The 17,573-nt window shown below is 43.1% G+C and overlaps 1 protein-coding gene across 1 annotated transcript in view; it reads left to right on the top strand.

The window, feature by feature from the left end:
* The window catches only part of zswim5 (zinc finger, SWIM-type containing 5), a 58,269-nt gene extending 42,697 nt beyond the window's left edge, over positions 1-15,572 (top strand). The window contains exons 4-16 of the mRNA XM_010744627.3: positions 905-1,053; positions 2,028-2,178; positions 3,182-3,358; positions 3,477-3,653; positions 4,151-4,297; positions 4,390-4,527; positions 6,755-6,906; positions 7,234-7,336; positions 7,517-7,652; positions 7,740-7,897; positions 7,999-8,162; positions 8,861-8,942; positions 10,209-15,572. Coding sequence (XP_010742929.1) covers positions 905-1,053; positions 2,028-2,178; positions 3,182-3,358; positions 3,477-3,653; positions 4,151-4,297; positions 4,390-4,527; positions 6,755-6,906; positions 7,234-7,336; positions 7,517-7,652; positions 7,740-7,897; positions 7,999-8,162; positions 8,861-8,942; positions 10,209-11,071 — 2,597 coding nt within the window. The 3' untranslated portion in view covers positions 11,072-15,572. The remainder of the gene's footprint in view (positions 1-904; positions 1,054-2,027; positions 2,179-3,181; positions 3,359-3,476; positions 3,654-4,150; positions 4,298-4,389; positions 4,528-6,754; positions 6,907-7,233; positions 7,337-7,516; positions 7,653-7,739; positions 7,898-7,998; positions 8,163-8,860; positions 8,943-10,208) is intronic.
* Positions 15,573-17,573: the final 2,001 nt, after the last annotated feature.

Genomic DNA, 17,573 nt, shown 5'->3' with positions numbered 1-17,573 from the left:
CCAGTGGCAGGAGTACGTTGAAGAAAGCACGGGGGGAAAAAGAGAGTTGAATGGTGCAGGAGGAGGTAGAGAGGAAGGGGACACAGAGAGGAAGAGGCGGGAGAGAGGAGACGGGAAGGAGGGAAAAGATGAAAGGATAGGAGAAAGTAGAGAGATGAAAAAGAAGAGAACCACAGCAGAGCAGCATCGGAGAAAAATACAAACTACACACATCCTCTCACCAAACAAAACTCTTCATGTTTTTCTATTTCATCCTCCTCGCTAAATGTTGACATTCTCCAGCTCTCCTGTCCAGGAAGCCCCGTGCTGTGTTTCCTGTCTATGTTTGACAAGGGGGATCATGGGGGTTGAAGTTCAGTCAATCCAGGAGCGAGGCTTTCTTTGATGGGGGAATGTTGCTGTTTGCTGTTACGTACTCCCAGCCAGTTGGAAACACATCTCTGGGCTTTCCTCAGCTCGCTTCCTGCTAGATCAAAGCAGCCCCCCCCCTCCCTCCTGAACATATCTACATTTCCCCGTAGTATTACTCAGACACACACACACACCCAGCGCTGGAGAGAAGAAAAATAAAGTTGGCCTTATAGTCCCTCAGTGCATGATTAGTCTAAATCGAACAGCTTTTCTTTTGCAGGATGAGTTAAATGTAAAACAAAGAGAGCACTGAGTATCCAGAAGATCTGAGGGAATCTAGAAGGACTGAATGTTAGGATCGTAAAAGGATCGAAACTCCATTTTCCCATGGACACCATCAGTTTATTTTTTTGTTCATGTGTGAATGTGTGGGAACAGGAAGGAATGGAGCTTTGATGTGGACTGATGGATGTTCATCTTGGATTGAAATTGTGCTCTTAGACTAGAGAGTGTTTGTGTGTTATTTAATATGTGTGTGTTTGTGTGTTCTCAGGTGCTCCTGATCCGACAGCAGGCGCCAGCATTGATGACGACAACTGCTGGCATCTGGACGAGGATCAAGTCAGGGAGCAGGTCAAACAGTTTCTGTCACAGGGAGGATACTATGGCTCCGGGAAGCAACTCAACTCCATGTTCGCTAAGGTACCCACCACCACTTCCTGTTTCTGCTCCATTTATTCATTAATATTATTATTATCAAGACATCGATAAGATAAGTGTTTATTTACCAATGTTTCGCTCAGTTGAGCTCTACTTTGGTCAGAATCGATGCAGCGGACACTGAGATATCTTGATGTTTAACCCAGTTATTCATAAACTAGCAAACTCATCTTTATGTGTAAAATCGGTGAAAAGCCTCACTGAAATTACGAAAACATCGATTTGTTTCAATATATAATTTAGCCAGAACATCTTTCCTATGTCATATTGAACCCACGACTAATTCTATACTGTCATAGGATAAAAGGATTCACAGACATTGAAGCATTGTGTCTATAAGTTCTGGTTTGGGTGGTTTCCAAATGTAGAAATGGCACAAAGAAATGCTCACTGCAGGTCCTGAGACATCTGAAGATTTATTTAACTGTAACAAGCCCACTTAAAATGGACCTATATACTCAAGCCTGAGCTCTCCGTTTCAGTACCAAACTGTTTCTTTTATTTCGTTTGAAATGGCATTCAGAAGCTTTTCTAACGTCTTAAATGACACTTTGCAACCTTAAGTGTGCCAGAAGACAGAAACCATGCTGTGTCTGTTCCATTCATTCAGATTTCCATGTGTCATATGCAGATATTAGACACACTTCTATCATCCAGAAGTATTTAAAAAATAGTTTGACATTTTAGGAGGTACGCCTTCTTGCTGACGGCTTGGAAAATCAATACAACTCACATTTGTTCACTCTGAAACTAGAGCCAGGAGTCTGTTAGTTTAGCTTAGCATGAAGACTGGAAAATGGTGGATAACTTCTGGAGTTTACCAGCCATTTAACTGGATGCTTTTTCTCTCCTTGAATACATTCTAATGAACAAGGATGTGCATACCTGATGGAAGAAGGTCAAAGTGTTATGAATTACATGCAGTGACTAAGCCTGAGAACGCTGTGTCTTTCCAGGTGAGGGAGATGCTACGGATGCGAGACTCCAACGGCGCCCGAATGCTGACGCTCATCACAGAACAGTTTATGGCAGACCCCCGGCTGTCGCTATGGAGACAGCAGGGCACGGGCATGACAGACAAGTGTCGACAGCTCTGGGACGAGCTCGGTAAGAACAGAACAGACTGACCATCAAATGATCCATTTTTCAAGTCGGCCAATCAGCTTGCTAGTTGGGGCGTCAGTCACTGTAGGTCAGGCTAACAGATGTGTGCAGCCTGTCATTAACTCAGACAAATCGGCAGTCACCTTGTCGGGTAAACATTCATCCAGTCGGTAAGACATTAGGTCATACAGTCAGTAGCTGCTCTTCCTGCTCGGGGCCTCTCCTCTCGCTCCCCGTAAAGAGCAAACGATAAAGGCTGCCAATCAATATGGCTGCTCGGCTTCTCTGCAATCAATCTCAACATTTAGGAGGTCAATGAGAACACTTCCTGGTTGAGTGAGGGAGATCATGACACAGACAGACAGAAATAACAGCCAGACAGTCAGGGTTCGCTGCCTGATCATTTTTCTCAGAAGTGCAGACATCCGACAGATGACCCAGCTCAACATCTGCGCACGTCCAACAGGTGAGGCCAGGAAGGCCAGCAAGCTGCCTGTTGGTATTACCAATATTATTTTTGATGCGCACACAATAAGAAGTCGGGCAGGTAAAAAGATATTTCAGCACAGCTGTGATAGATTTCAGAGCTGCACATTCTTCAGGAGTAAACACATTTCTTTAACAGATTAAGTTTTGGATCCAGCCTTGGCGTGCTTTCTTGAGTAATAGATACATTTTCCAGGCTGGGAAATATCAGACAATAGAATATCCAAAGTTACCAGAGCCTCAGGTGCATCTTGAATTTGTTTGTTTTGTTCAATCAACAGTAAAAAACACACACAAACAGATATATTCAATTCATCAAATCTTGACTTTTGAGGAGTAAAAGAAGCATTAGCTCCTCAGTAAATGGCTAAATCATTACGCTATTATAAAAAAATATTTTAATATGTCACCAAGACTAAATCTTTATTCCCTCTTATTTAAGCACTGTGAGATTTCTGTGAAACAAACGACACTCCAGAACCTCTGCATCCTGACCTCTGATCGACAATCATTTCCCCAGGTGCATTGTGGGTGTGCGTGGTGCTAAACCCCCACTGTAAGAGCGAGGAGAAGAGCAGCTGGCTGAAGCAGCTGAAAAAATGGGGCGACATGGACGTCTGCCCGCTGGAGGACGGCAACTACGGTAGCGAGCTTCCGAACATCACCAACGCTCTGCCGCAGAGCAACCTGGCGCAGGGTGAGCACGAGCACACACACACACACACACACACACACATGTTCAAATATACATACTGTTATGTATGATGAGGTGGGTCAACATGACACTATTACTGACCGTGTGTTCTTTTTCTCAGACTCTCTGTCCAGGCCGAGGAGGACCGTGTTCAGCCGGGCAGTCGAGGCCTGTGACCTCCACTGGCAGGACAGCCACCTGCAGAGGATCATCAGCAGCGACCACTACATGTCTCCATCCTACCAGAGAGAGGGGGAGAGCCTGCTGTTCAACCCTCAGGGCCTTCCACTCTGGCTAGGTAAACACTCACACACACGCCACCTTATTTACCTGGTGTACACATATCTATTATGGTTTGTTTTGTTAAATAATATGTTCACCTGAGCACTTTCTGCATTACATCACTATAGAAAAGCTTCGTTTTCAGGAGGAATGATGGTGTTTCCGTGGCAAGTCACACAATCTCTAATTCCACTGAAAGTCGACCTAACTCACTCACACACACACATACACACATACACAGACACACACACACACACCCACACACACACACACTAATTCTGCTGATATTGAGGCCAGTATCTGCAGTAAGCAGCTTCCAGCTAAGATTTGTCAGATTCTGCAACTTAAGCCAGCTATCAGACGCACAGTGGCGTTCTGCTGAGACTGCAGTGTGTGTGTGTGTGTGTGTGTGTGTGTGTCATGGAAGAAACTGTGACTGTGTGTAGCAAAGCGTTTCTTTGCGTGTGTGTGAAGCTGTCCTGACTCCACCTTCCCTCTCTGTCGACCACACAGACCATGTCCCGACGGCATGCGCTCGCGTCGATGCCCTGCGTTCCCACGGTTACTCGAGGGAAGCCCTGCGATTGGCTGTCGCCATAATCAACACGCTGCGTCTCCAACAACAGAGGCAGATGGACATCTACAAACACCAAAAGAAAGGTAAAACACACACACACACACACACATCTAGAGAGAGTGCTTTTTGTTTGTTCTGGTCCAGTTATTTTAACATTTGTCTTTCTTCCTCTCAGAGCTTCTCCAGAGGGGCGTTACTTCCACCACCAACCTGGAAGGGTGGGTGGGCCACCCCTTAGACCCGATCGGATGTCTGTTCACCACGCTCACTGAAACCTGCCGTGTGGATGACGACAACAGCATGGACACCGGAGGTATGGAAACAAAGATGTGATCTGATCAAAATCTGACCAAAACAGAAAGAATGTTGAGATGAAGTTAAGAAGAAATAACTTCACTTTATTAACAGACTAAAAGGCTGACATGCTCGACCATTCGCCCTCACAAACCTCAGTACAAGTTCCCATCACTCTTGTTTTGCTTCTTGTGAAATCACTTCTGGTTCACCAACAAAATATCTGGATTTCTTAGAGATTAGAGATTAGAGATTAGAGATAGCTAGTTATGAAGTTGGGGAATGGAAAGGATCTCTATCTCTATCACCGATAGGTTCTGTTCTGTACAAGCTCAGGAACTTCCAGCGTTCAATGTTGGCTCTTCACCATGGCGACACAGTGAGCAAAGCTGAGAAAGCTTCACTGCACGTCATCTACAATATGAACAGCCATTAGCAAAGCTGGTCAGAGCTGCAGCAACCCAACGATATTCACTTATTCCAGATACAGGAAATATGAAGGAGAGGCAGCAAGGTTGAAATGTTTTTGAAATGTTCACACAAAAATAGGACTTCATCGATAAACAAATTAATACATGTTTGCATGCTAACATTTGGTAACTAGGACGTAATACAAAGTACAGCCGAGGCTGATGGGAATGTCTTTAGTTTTGCAGGTAAACAAACCATTTGAACACACATGAAAAAAAATAAATACAAAACTTTAGTCACAGCATAAGACGCTGTGTCCTATGCTGTCACAGCACTGCCATTGATGTTCTAAGCTGACCTGCCATCCGCCACAAATAAGCTAAAGCGTCTACTCCATCAAAACACACACACACACACACACACACACACACACTCATCTATGAACCTCCTCCCAGCCTTCTCTCAAGACATTCATCAGAGAGCCTATTTGCCAAACACAGGGTTTAATTCCTGGCACACTTCACCAGCTGATGCAGTGTAATTCTGAGCAGAGGTGATCGGGGACACCAGCAGTGACTCATCAGACGACAGACTTCACGTTCTTACATCAGGACTGGACGCTATTGTGCAGCAGACAGCCATAAACTAGCAGCGCATGAATGGATCGGGGCTGGAACACCCTGCTCATTTAGACCACACTCCTTTTGTGTCCTTTTGTGTGTGTGTGTGTGTGTGGTATGTATAGAAGCCATCACCATTTGCATTTCTCACCCTGCCTATTTTTTTCACCAGGCAGCCATTGCAGCAGAGCAGAATAGGGGTTGGGTTTTCCCATTGTCACCAGGCTACAGGGAACTATTGTGAATTCAAACAATACTGACCACTGGTGCACTCACTGGTGTATTTGTGTGTGTGTGTGTGTGTGTGTGTGTGTGTGTGTGTGTGTGTGTGTGTTGGTGATAGAGTGAATGATTGTCTTATGTTGTTTTGGGAATTTGAGGAGAGTGGTATGACTATTTTCCGTGTGGATTGCCCTGGTCACCATGCTTTATTTCCCTCTGGATGACAGCTGGGAACATCTGTTAAAACGGGGGCAGAGCCAGACTGTGTGTCAGCCAATCAACATGCAGTTTAGGCTCTGATCTTTTTAAATCAACCAATCACCCAACAAATGTTAGCACTGGGATTAAGTCTGTAAAATCAGTTTCAACTTTTCCCTAGATTTCATCACACACACACACACACACACATACACACACACACACACACATATGCACTTACACACGTATCTGTGGAATAAACAGGATTTAAGGGATCTGTTGCTCAGAGGGGATTTAAGTCGAATGATGGGGTGGGGGAGCGTGAGCGAACAAATGGGCACCAATCAACAGCTGAGACTCACACAGCATCTGTTCTCAATTATGGCTGTCGAGCATTTGGTGGAGGGTTAGCAGCCATCTTAGATTAGGGACCACAATCTAACATCAATGCCATATTTCTATAATGTTACACACAGATTCGATGTTATATAGAACATACGTAGGTCAATACCAAGTTGAATTTTCTCAGAAAAACAAAAACATCTTGTTTTTTTCAGGTCTGAATGATTGAAAACACACACGCCTGTATGCACGTCAGAACCATTTCTGTGTCCATACAGACCCTACAGCCTCACCTCTCTAACTCACCTAAACCGTGGGAAATAGAGGAGTCATTGTTTATTGTAAAAATCCAAAGAAGCTGTAATGACTTCCAGAGACTTTTTATCATAAAATGTGCTTCCAAGCTCAGTGTTATCAGAGTATATCTTAATGGTTTTCTTTCTTTCTATTCAGAAGGTGACCCCAGGCCTCCCGTCTACCACCATGTACCTGTGTGGGGCAGTCCTGATGGAGGAGAGTCCTACCTGACTTTGGCCTTAGAGGTGGCTCTGATGGGTATGGGCCAGCAGAGGATAATGCCTGAGGGTCTTTACGCTCAGGATAAGGTATGCTATTTCTGAAATACACTTGAAAATACAGTAATGCTAGTCTCCTTGTCACCATGGTGGAAAAATATTAAACACAATGTAAACTATATAAAACATTCAACAACAAACAACAGTATATAAAGCATTCACAGATGCCCTTAAATTTCTTTTTTTTTAAAGGCTTTAAACTTGAAAGTGTTCTGTTATAATTAAATAGTTATAAATCACAACTGGTTAGTGCAATGGAACCCTCGTTTTAGCGCATTGTCCTCATTTTCATTGATACTGAACTAACATTTATTCCACAATGACAGCGTCTAAATCGCACGTTGTGAATTATTCTAGGTGTGTCGTAACGAGGAGCAGATCGTTGCAAAACTTCAAGAACTGGAGCTGGACGATCTCTTGGTTCAGACCCTTCGGAAACAGGCCATACAGCTACTAGAAGGTACGACAACAACATCTTCTTCACTTTGTGTTGAAGCATCTATGTGTGTCAATTTCACAGAGATTCTTGTCAGTGTATCTAGGCTGTGTAAACGACACCGTGCCCATGGTGGTGCTTCTGGCTCTCACGTTGTTGAGAAGAACATAAATGTAACATCATTTTGTCTGTCTCTTGGTCCAGCTGGTCCGTTCAGCAGTCTAGGTGAGGTCATCCACAGGGAGAGTGTTCCCATGCACACCTTTGCCAAGTACCTCTTCTCTGCCTTGCTGCCACATGACGCAGACCTGGCGTATAAAGTGGCTCTCCGTGCCATGAGGTCAGTTTCCCAATTCAGACTTTTAAAGTACATGTTAGCATGGATGTTTATATATGGAGCATAACTAACGTTGTGTGTTTCTGTCAGGCTGCCGGTGCTGGAGTCCTCAGCAGGCTCCGGGGACGTGGGCCACCCTCATCACGGCATCTCCATAGTTCCAAGTAGATACCCGCGCTGGTTCACACTGGGACACCTGGAGTCACAGCAGTGTGAGCTGGCCTCAACCATGCTCACTGCCGCTAAAGGTACTGACAACACATCCACATACCCAGCGCTGTATGTGCAGGAAAGAAATGTCTCTGTTAGCAGTGTCTGCTTGTTATTAAAGTTTTCTTTTTACCCACAGGTGACATGTTGAGGTTGCGGACTGTGCTGGAGGCCATCCAGAAAAACATCCACTCCTCTTCGTTAATTTTCAAACTGGCCCAGGATGCCTTTAAGATAGCCACACCTGCAGACAGCCCGCCTGATATAACTCTGCTCAACGTGGCACTGGAGCTAGGACTTCAGGTAGTGTGTGTGAATGTGTGCATGTGTGTGTGTGTGTGTGTGTGTGTGTGTGAGTGAAGTAAAGGAGTGAGACAGTCATTTCTTTAAAAGCATTTCACCACAAAAAGAATGAGAGCGCTGGTCACCAGTCAAAACATGCAACAGTTTCCTTGAACTTGTAATTTCTGCAGGCCTCCACAGCCTCACTACAAATTAACAGAGAAAACATTACACAGCGTCTTACCGTTGTTGATGAGAAGAAACCACATAATTGAACCTTTCGGGTTCCTCAGTAAACACAGAAAAACTCTTCAGATGATCAAGGCTACAGTGTCGCTGTGGCTCAAGCCAGCTCTTCTCTCATTGTGTTTAGAAGACATTCTGAGTCCGTTTCAGCAAAAACTGCTGAATGAAGTGCTCAAAATGGACGAGTCTCCATTAGTCATCTGTGTAAGTCTGAACACATTTTGGGTACATCTGTCATCGCTGGAGACGTGTGGTGGTGTACCAACTGTCACACTATGAAGAGTGCACATACGGAACGAGTCAAGCGTGTCTACAGTGTAGATTAACACTGAAGACGTCAAAACTATGATGAACACAGAATGTTTTTGTCAATTTTCAATCAATAAACTGTCCCGGTGTAATAAGTTTAAAGTCTTCTTGTTCCCATCGTACACAGTAGATCAGAAAACATCTTCTGCATGTGTGTGTTGTAGGTGATGAGGATGACTCTGTCCACACTGAACTGGAGACGGAGAGAGATGGTTCGCTGGCTGGTAACCTGTGCCACTGAAGTTGGTATGTGATGCCTACACACACACACACACACACACACACACACACACACAGCAAAACAGGATTCATGGTCTAATTATAGTGTCTTAAGATATTTTCTTTTGTCTGCTCCAAGGCTGAATTTGACGTTAAGATAAGGTCAGGTGGGAAATTAAATGAAAAACCGTCAATGGGACACCACAATCCTCCAGAGCAGCTTCACTGCTCCTGGTCATCTTCTTGGAGCCTCTGAGGGACACACACCATTCCCCCATTTGATGTTTTGATGATGGTGGTGGAGAGTGCTGTCTAATGTGATGCTCCAAAGTCATCCTTGTGTCCTCTGTGGATGCATCTGCATTCATTGCTTATTTATTAAGAGTTTTTTTCTTTAATTGAAATAATTTGCTGCCTGTAATTGGCACCAGTAGATTAAACTTAGCTGTGACTGTTGGCAGTCAAAGCTGTGATATTGCTAAGTATGTGACATCTGGTGACGTAGTTTTGATCAATCTGTCCAAACCAAATCAGACTTTTGGTTTGGTATTAGGGCTTTCAGATATCAGAGCCTCAAACTACCTCATATTTAATAAGAAGGAATGAAAACCAAAATTATGTTTAAAGGAAAGAACACAAGACACAAAAAAAACCTCTCTTGGAATTGGACCTGGTAGAAAAGCCGTATCATTGTGACCAAGCTGTGGATGGAGCAGAGATACCTTGGTGACTAAAGCCCCGCAGCAGTGTAAACCTGATGAAGTAAACTGATTCTGAGACGCACATTTTTAAATCTAACACATGATTCGTCATTGATAGCAGAATGTCGGCCGTGGCTGTAGCCCCCGGCAAACATGATGCATGTTTAATGGCACGGACAGCTGCTGTATAACGAGGGTCTAACTCGTGCCGCAACAGCACTTTTTTTCCACTAGATCCATACATGACACGCCTTCCATACACCGTGCAGAAGCACGCACCTGCCTCCCGAAGCTTAGTAGGCCCAGAATGAAAGCTGCGCTTCCATTGGATTCAGAGAAATGTCTAGATAAATCTGGCCAAACAGAAGGGCGCACACTCTTTCCTTCTTTTTTCGCAGTCAGCGGTGGCACACCAAAGATCTAGTACGCAGTCATGCCGATACGCCGGAGATCCGGCACGGCGCCTGAACGCTATCAGCCATGCGTTTTGACTGATCGTTCTGAAGCATGTTGAAGTCAAACTGAAGCACACTATGGTTCTTGTCTTCTTCTCTCTTGTAAGATTTTAACCGTGTCTCTTCCTCTTCCTCAGGTCTACGGGCGTTGGTGAGCATCTTGCAGAGCTGGTACACTCTCTTCACACCGACTGAGGCCACCAGCATCGTGGCAGCCACCGTCATGTCCCACAACACCATCCTGCGCCTCAGCCTCGACTACCCCCAGCGGGAGGAGCTGGCCAGTTGTGCCAGGACCCTGGCCCTGCAGTGCGCCATGAAGGACCCCCAGAACTGCGCCTTGTCGGCTCTGACGCTCTGCGAGAAGGACCACATCGCCTTCGAGACGGCCTACCAGATCGTGATCGATGCAGCGTCCACGGGTATGACTTACTCACAGCTGTTTACCATCGCGAGGTACATGGAACACAGGGGATACCCGCTGCGGTCCTTTAAGTTGGCCTCCCTCGCCATGACTCACCTTAATCTGGCTTACAACCAGGACACGCACCCAGCTATTAATGATGTGCTGTGGGCCTGCGCCCTCAGCCACTCTCTGGGTAAAAATGAGCTCGCAGCCATTATCCCCCTAGTGGTGAAAAGCGTGCATTGTGCCACGGTACTGTCTGACATCCTGCGGCGGTGCACCATGACAGCGCCGGGTCTTGCCGGCATTCCCGGGAGAAGAAACTCTGGAAAGCTGATGTCAACAGACAAGGCGCCGCTGAGGCAGCTCCTGGACGCCACAATCTCGGCGTACATCAACACCACACACTCTCGACTGACACACATCAGTCCACGGCACTACGGAGAGTTCATAGAATTCCTGAGCAAAGCACGGGAGACTTTCCTGCTGGCACAGGACGGCCACATTCAGTTCGCTCAGTTCATAGACAACCTGAAACAGATCTACAAGGGCAAGAAGAAACTGATGATGTTGGTCAGAGAGCGCTTCGGCTGACCATGCCCTTCCCTCACAGGGACCCTCTTCTTGGGAAGTAGTTAAACTTATTTGTTTCTATTTAAGGTTTTTTGGATTTCTTGTATTTTTACTTCTTATGTTGAGCCATTTGTTGACTAAGTCTTAAGTTTTTGTCCTGTTTTGTTGTTTTGTTTCTTGAATGTGAACCAGGAAGTGTTCGCAGTGCATTGCTCTACTTCGTTTAGACTGCAAAAGGGGGAAATGGCTTGAAATGTCCAAAAAAAAAACAAGCTCCTCCAACTAATGTTAAATCTAGTATGAAAAAGGCAAAAGATTGTGATGGGGGGAAAAAACAAACAAAAAGGAACTTTTATTTTTCGGTGGCACATGACAATTTAAAAACCAAAAGCTTTTGTTGGATGGGGTACTTACTGTGAGTCAGGAGACATTTTCAGCCAGGGTTAAAGAGAAAAGGAAGTGGTTTTCAAAGTGGAAGGAACATGTTATTCCAAAATGAGAAAAAAAACCCACAAGGTCGAAAAACACACATAGTATTACTGTCATACCTCGACTGTATTATTTGTCAGCTTTAACTTCTCTATCAGAAATGGCCTCTTGTTTCATTCAGGGCATCTTAGAGTAGAGAGGGAAGAACTACACGTGTGGTCTCTCTGTAGAAGAAGTCAGTACCGACGGGTTTAAAAAAAACTTGACTAAAGCCACTCTAGACTAGCTCCAACGCTCTACACCTGCTGGTCAGTGCTTTTCCTTAAGAAGAACCATGTTGCTTCACAGAGTGCATGTTTTATCCAGGCTGTTCTTGCTAAGGTAGAGTAGTTGAGGTTCCACGTGCACATATATATACACAGTATATCTTGTATGTCCTCCTATAAGCTTATTAACAGTGACAATACACAACTGTGATGAACGGAGTGGTCACAGTATTCCCATCTCCAGAGTTAACACTGCACTGCTGTACAGCTATTTGTGGCCAAATCCATTCAAACCCATAAGACTCCAGCGGTCACCTATCACTTACTAGATCAAGATTTAGGTAAAAAAGCAATATTAGTCAAGTCTGCGCTTAATTTTTAGCACCGAGCGGCATTAATTTCACCTTTTATTCTGTTAGGAAGCTTTGGAACATACTTGTTGATTTCAGTGACTGTTAGTTGTTAACTCTGCCTGTAGCTAAAGTCCTTTTTCCATCTCAAGAACTTTTGCAAGAACTCAGGAACTTTTTGTTTGTTTCCCAGAACTTTTTCATGAACCCAAAGTAGAGCAGAAATCTGGTTCCAATTTTAGTTGTTTTGGTCATAGTTCCAACCCCTAAATGAATCCAACCTTTTACCAGTTGCTATTCTCGGTTGAGCTATGCAATACTTTCCTTTGCTGATTAGTATTTAATATAATAATATAATAAACATAATTATAATAATAATTATCTTAAATTACAATAGTAGTGAGAGGCAATAAATGCTTGCTAAATGCAAAGCAATCCTGGACTGATAACAAGGTAGTTCTACATATTTTTTGTTTCTTGCTGTAGTCTCACTGTGCTCCTCATTCAGGTGGCTGTTCTCAACAAAAAAGTTAACCGACTGTGAAACAGTAGACCGACAAAGTGAGCATCTAGTGGAGACTTTAGCTGCTCAGAGTTCAGCTTCAGTTCTGCTACCTGTTTGCTAATGCGTTAGCCATAGCAACTGTCAGTGTTGCGTTAGCTTGTTCCACTGCCCCTAAACTGTGGTTTAAGTAGTGTTTAGATAAACTCCAACAAAAACAAAAAGGCTGGTATTTAAAATGATACTTGCAGTAATAGTAATATATTTCATTCCTTCAGTTCCGTGGTCTTGCGATGGAAAAGGGTCTAGAGTTACTAGAGCGACTTACCTGTGAATGCTACTGGTTGTGATCTTTCTGGACTGTGAAGACGAGTGGCCTGGTCTTTCTCAAAGGTTTGCACAGTGCAAATAAACAAAGAACTTTGTATTTAATCATACATGTTTGAAACCACATGCCTTGACACAGGAAGTAATTTTTTTCTTGATGAGGGACGCTCACACGCCCTCCTCTTAACCAGTGGCAAAGTGTTGTTAGTGTTAATGGCAGTATACAGTACAACAAGAGCTTGAATCTTTACTGGTCGGACTAAACGTCATCGTACAAGCACTTCACACAAATACCTCTTCAGTACGTTCCTGCCTGCTTCAGCATTTATTTATTATAGTTTGTTTGGTAACTTTGTATGACTTAGTAGGAATCGCAGACACACAAGCAGAACATAGCAAATGAGTCAGCCTTTGAAGGCGGGACAATAAAAGAAAAGTTTTTTTTGTCTTTTTTTGTATGTATGGAGGAACATTTTCTTGTCTGCTTTTACATTCCACGAGAGCTACCTTCACCCACTATCTGGGTAGTCAGTCACAGCTCTGGGCCTTTTTTTGATCTGAGGAAACGCAGAATGGGGGGGGGGGAGGAAAACTGAGCAAAAGAAAGAAAAGAGAGGCTAAACTCAGTTCTCAGGGACATCACTTAAAAGAAACAAAACAAAAAGTAGTAGCATTAAGCATTTAAGATATTGTAAATATTAAAGTGTCAATTCAGAAAATTGTAAAGTTATAATTATTTATGATAAGTATGTTATGTGTTTGGGTTTATTTCTTTCATTTTTATGGGTTTTCTTCGGACGGGGTGTATATGAATCGTTTTGGATGGGAAATTTGACAGCGTATTTTGTAAGAGCAAAGACTTAAAGGCATTTCTCAGGTGCTCCTGTGTACATTTCTTTGTGTTTCTTTTTTGCTATAATAACTATTATTATTATTACTATTTCTTTTTTTTTCTTTTTTTTTTTGCTTTGCAAAGAAAAATCTGTGTTCCAAAAGGAAGCATGTCATTCGGAGTTGGAGAACGAGGAAGGCATTCATTTGTAAACAGATTCAAAACCTGACTATGCAGAACAACTTTGATGTTCTTATCACCTCTTAAAGATGCCCCCCTGAAAAAACTTGCGTGGAGGAGACCACTATTAAAGAGGGGTAGGGAGGGGAGGGGGCGGGACCGGACCGACCGGACCCAGCATGCTTTTGGCATCACATTTGGACAATGTGCAGTGGTAAACCTGCATACGCTGCGACATTTAGAAGAGAAAAAGAAAAAAAAGATGAGTGAATGGTGGGAAATGCCTTTGTGACCGATCAATGTACAAAGTTTATTTTTGCTTTACTTCTTTGTTGGTTTTTATTTAATCAGGACTCAAGCCTTTAGTGTCTTCTCGGAGGTGTCGGGTCATGTGGCAGCACCGCAGCGAGACAGAACAATACACAAGTGTCAGAGAGTCTGAAACAGCAACTGTATGAACAAAAGAGACGGCCTGTGGATGACCTTGTGTTCATTCCTCATTGTAACTTTTTTTTTTTTCTTCTTTCGATTGCTTTCTCAACTCGCCTCAGCCTACAGAGCCGGCTGAGTTCACCTCTTCTATCTCATTACTGTAGTTTCTTTTTCTAATCTTCACTCCCCCTCATGTAGGGGAGGATTTTGGTTCGAAGCAATGCAGCAATGTGTCAAGTGACCAGCTTTCAGTGCAGCCACTTCCTGTTGTGTCCTACCTTAACGCACTCGAGACATCAGTATGCTGCAGCGGCCTTGTATGTGCACAAAGTCGACTTTCGACAAAAGAAAAAGTAGATTTTCATCTATTGTTGCTGCAAGGGTTTTACAGAATGAGGATAAAAAAAAAGTTCACCTGATATTTCTTGGCTGCTATGTTAGCATGATAAGGCTCTTTTCCTGAGTCAGAGAAGAAAGAGGGACATTATTTTACCACTCGCTTAACTTGGAAGCTCCAGCCAGCTGCCTTTATGTGATGCATCGACTGACCGCATTACAACAAAGAAGTTCCTCCCTCTGTTTTTCGGTCTTAGTTAACTGTATCAGCTTCACTTCCTGAAGTTTTCTTATTTCCCCCCTTTTCTTTCTTTATTTCTTTCTTCCGTAGGAGAGTACTATTTGCTGGTAGATCTAGTTCGCCTACTGTTTCCCAGTTTGGTTTGTTTTGGATTCTCTCTTAACTTTGAGGGAACATTTGAAAGTGTTTGTTGCCTCTTTGTGCTACTGATTATGAAAAGGTATTTCCAGTATTTGTTGCCACAGAAGTATGATAGCTTATCATCCACACTTGTTTTTTTTTGTTTTTTAATTTGTAATTTTTTGTGCAACTTCTTGAGCTACTGTCTATAAAGCGAGAATTTATTACTATTTATGTAACGCTACTACCATTTTATATTGATTTGTGTTGGAATCTCAGTGCTTTTCTATGAATAAAGTGTGAAACACGTTACAAGGGCTTCTTTTTTATATTTGTGTTGAACCAACGTACATAACTCTGTAAACGATATTCACTGTGTGTCGTCTGGGATTTCTAAACAGTAATGCAAAGTTACCGACACTGACTCAAGTACTGTGTATATAACTATTTGTGATATTCTACTTAAATATCTGTGAGACTAATTACATACGTTATATTTTTACTTTTTTTAAATATCAAAATCAAAAAAATATACTCACACAGTCTGTTTAAATTAATTCTCCACACCCTTTAGGAAAAGGACGTCACTTTTGGTGCCTCCTCTGCTTCACCTGAGTGATGGGGGCGGCTGTGGCTTAGAGGTAGTTTCCCGGTTCAATCAGTCTGCATGTCAAAGATGCAGTGCCATCAGTGTATGAATGGGTGAATGAGATACGTACTGTAAAGCACCTTGAGTGGTCGGAAGACTAGAAAGGTGCTATGTAAGTACAGTCCATTTACCAATGCATGAGCTAACTTTAAATACATTTTACAGTCAGTTCTATGATTTTTTTTTTTCATTTGTGGTGTTAAATCTTCTCTTGTTATGATTACCTCGCTGGTTTTATTCACTATATCAGACGGTACATTATAAATATCATAAAATGCTCCTGCGACAGAATAAGGTGTGAATTTTCATTGCGGATGGCATATTTAGTTTAACTATAATTCAGTTCAGTGACAGTTGGACTACATTTATCTGACAGCTATAGCACCTTTTTAAGTGCTACTGTATGAAGAAGTTTTAATGTAGTGTTTTTACAGTGATGTATGCCAGTTCATCCAGAGAGCATAATGTAAATGAGCAGATATATATTAAGTATCCAGACAGATAGATGGAGAAATGATTGTTATATGCTCTATCTTTATCTCCTCCGTTGGCCCTGCGCCTCTCACTCTCTGTCTCTGTCTACATCGGCATTGGCTCATGCTTTACACACACCATATGCATGAAAACTCTACTCTAAGTAAATGTTTTTTCACGCTTCCAGTCCATTTTCATCCATTCTATGAGGATAACCACACTGATTGTGTGTTGGGCTCGGAACGCTACCAACTATGCAGGTGACCTACAATCAATACTGCGCCTGAGCACATCCTGTGTTGACAAAGACGGAGTACTGAGACTGCTGCTGCTGTTCTGCTGAAGTGTTACTCAAGCTACCCCTCCTGTGTAGACACAGTTTAAGGCACCAGTAGTCTAGTAGTAGTTTTCAGTCCTTCCACTGTGGCCGTTCAGACCAGCTTTGGCCTGCCGATGTGGTCAGACAACACGTTGTATAATCTAGTTCTCATCTGGCATAATTTAGCCCTTAGGGACAGAGAGAAGAGCTCAAACGTCTGAAGGGAGCTAGAACCAGTGCTCTTGAGGAGCCAGTGGTTAGGTAGTTAAAGCATCTGTTTAGTATCCTTCTTGGATGTCTGTCCAGAACACACAGGATGAATTAACCGAGACAAACAAGTGGAGGATGTGGATACGGAGAGAAGCATCCAGGTTATCTCTGCTGCCACTGCAACTTAGAGCCGCATCAGAAAAAAGTATCAGATGATATATGGACGTATCAGTTCTTCAAAGTTGCTGTTTTCAGGGTCACATTTTAACAAGGACAAAACAGTGACATAGATGTGAAAGCCCCTTTTACAGTTTCATGTGCCATGTTTAGACCATAATAAAACATGGACATCGTATCCATGACATCACCCACAGAGTGGTGGCTCTGGTGGCTCACCATCTTGGCAGTCCTGCCACTAATCCAAAAATGTGTAAAGATAGAGTGTAGGTGGAAAGAAGACACCTGTGACGGTACTGACCTGTCATTTGAAGCACCCTTAATTCTTCATAACTTTAAGCCTTAATATAATCTGAACAGGTGAGTTGTATATAAATTCACCCTCAGCACAGTTGTCATGACCGGGGAAATTAGCTATAGAGACCAAAACTGTTTTGTACCAGGCTGTAAACATGTTTATTTCTGCTGTGAAGTTGGACATTTGAACATGGGGACTTATGGAGACTGACTCACTCCTGGATTCACTTCACAGCCAAGGATGTTGCCACTTGGTTTAGATATTACCATATCTGCTAACAGCCAGAGGCAGACAGCCTATCAGTGAGTGTGTAAATAAATGAATCATTTAATATCGGAGATTTTCCAATCCTACATTTATAAATCATTTAAAAGCAACCTC

This window comes from Larimichthys crocea, chromosome X, assembly GCF_000972845.2.
Source record: "Larimichthys crocea isolate SSNF chromosome X, L_crocea_2.0, whole genome shotgun sequence".
NCBI lineage: Eukaryota > Metazoa > Chordata > Actinopteri > Sciaenidae > Larimichthys > Larimichthys crocea.
The sequence above is the reverse complement of the archived record's forward strand: the minus strand, read 5'-3'. Positions and strand labels throughout refer to the sequence as shown.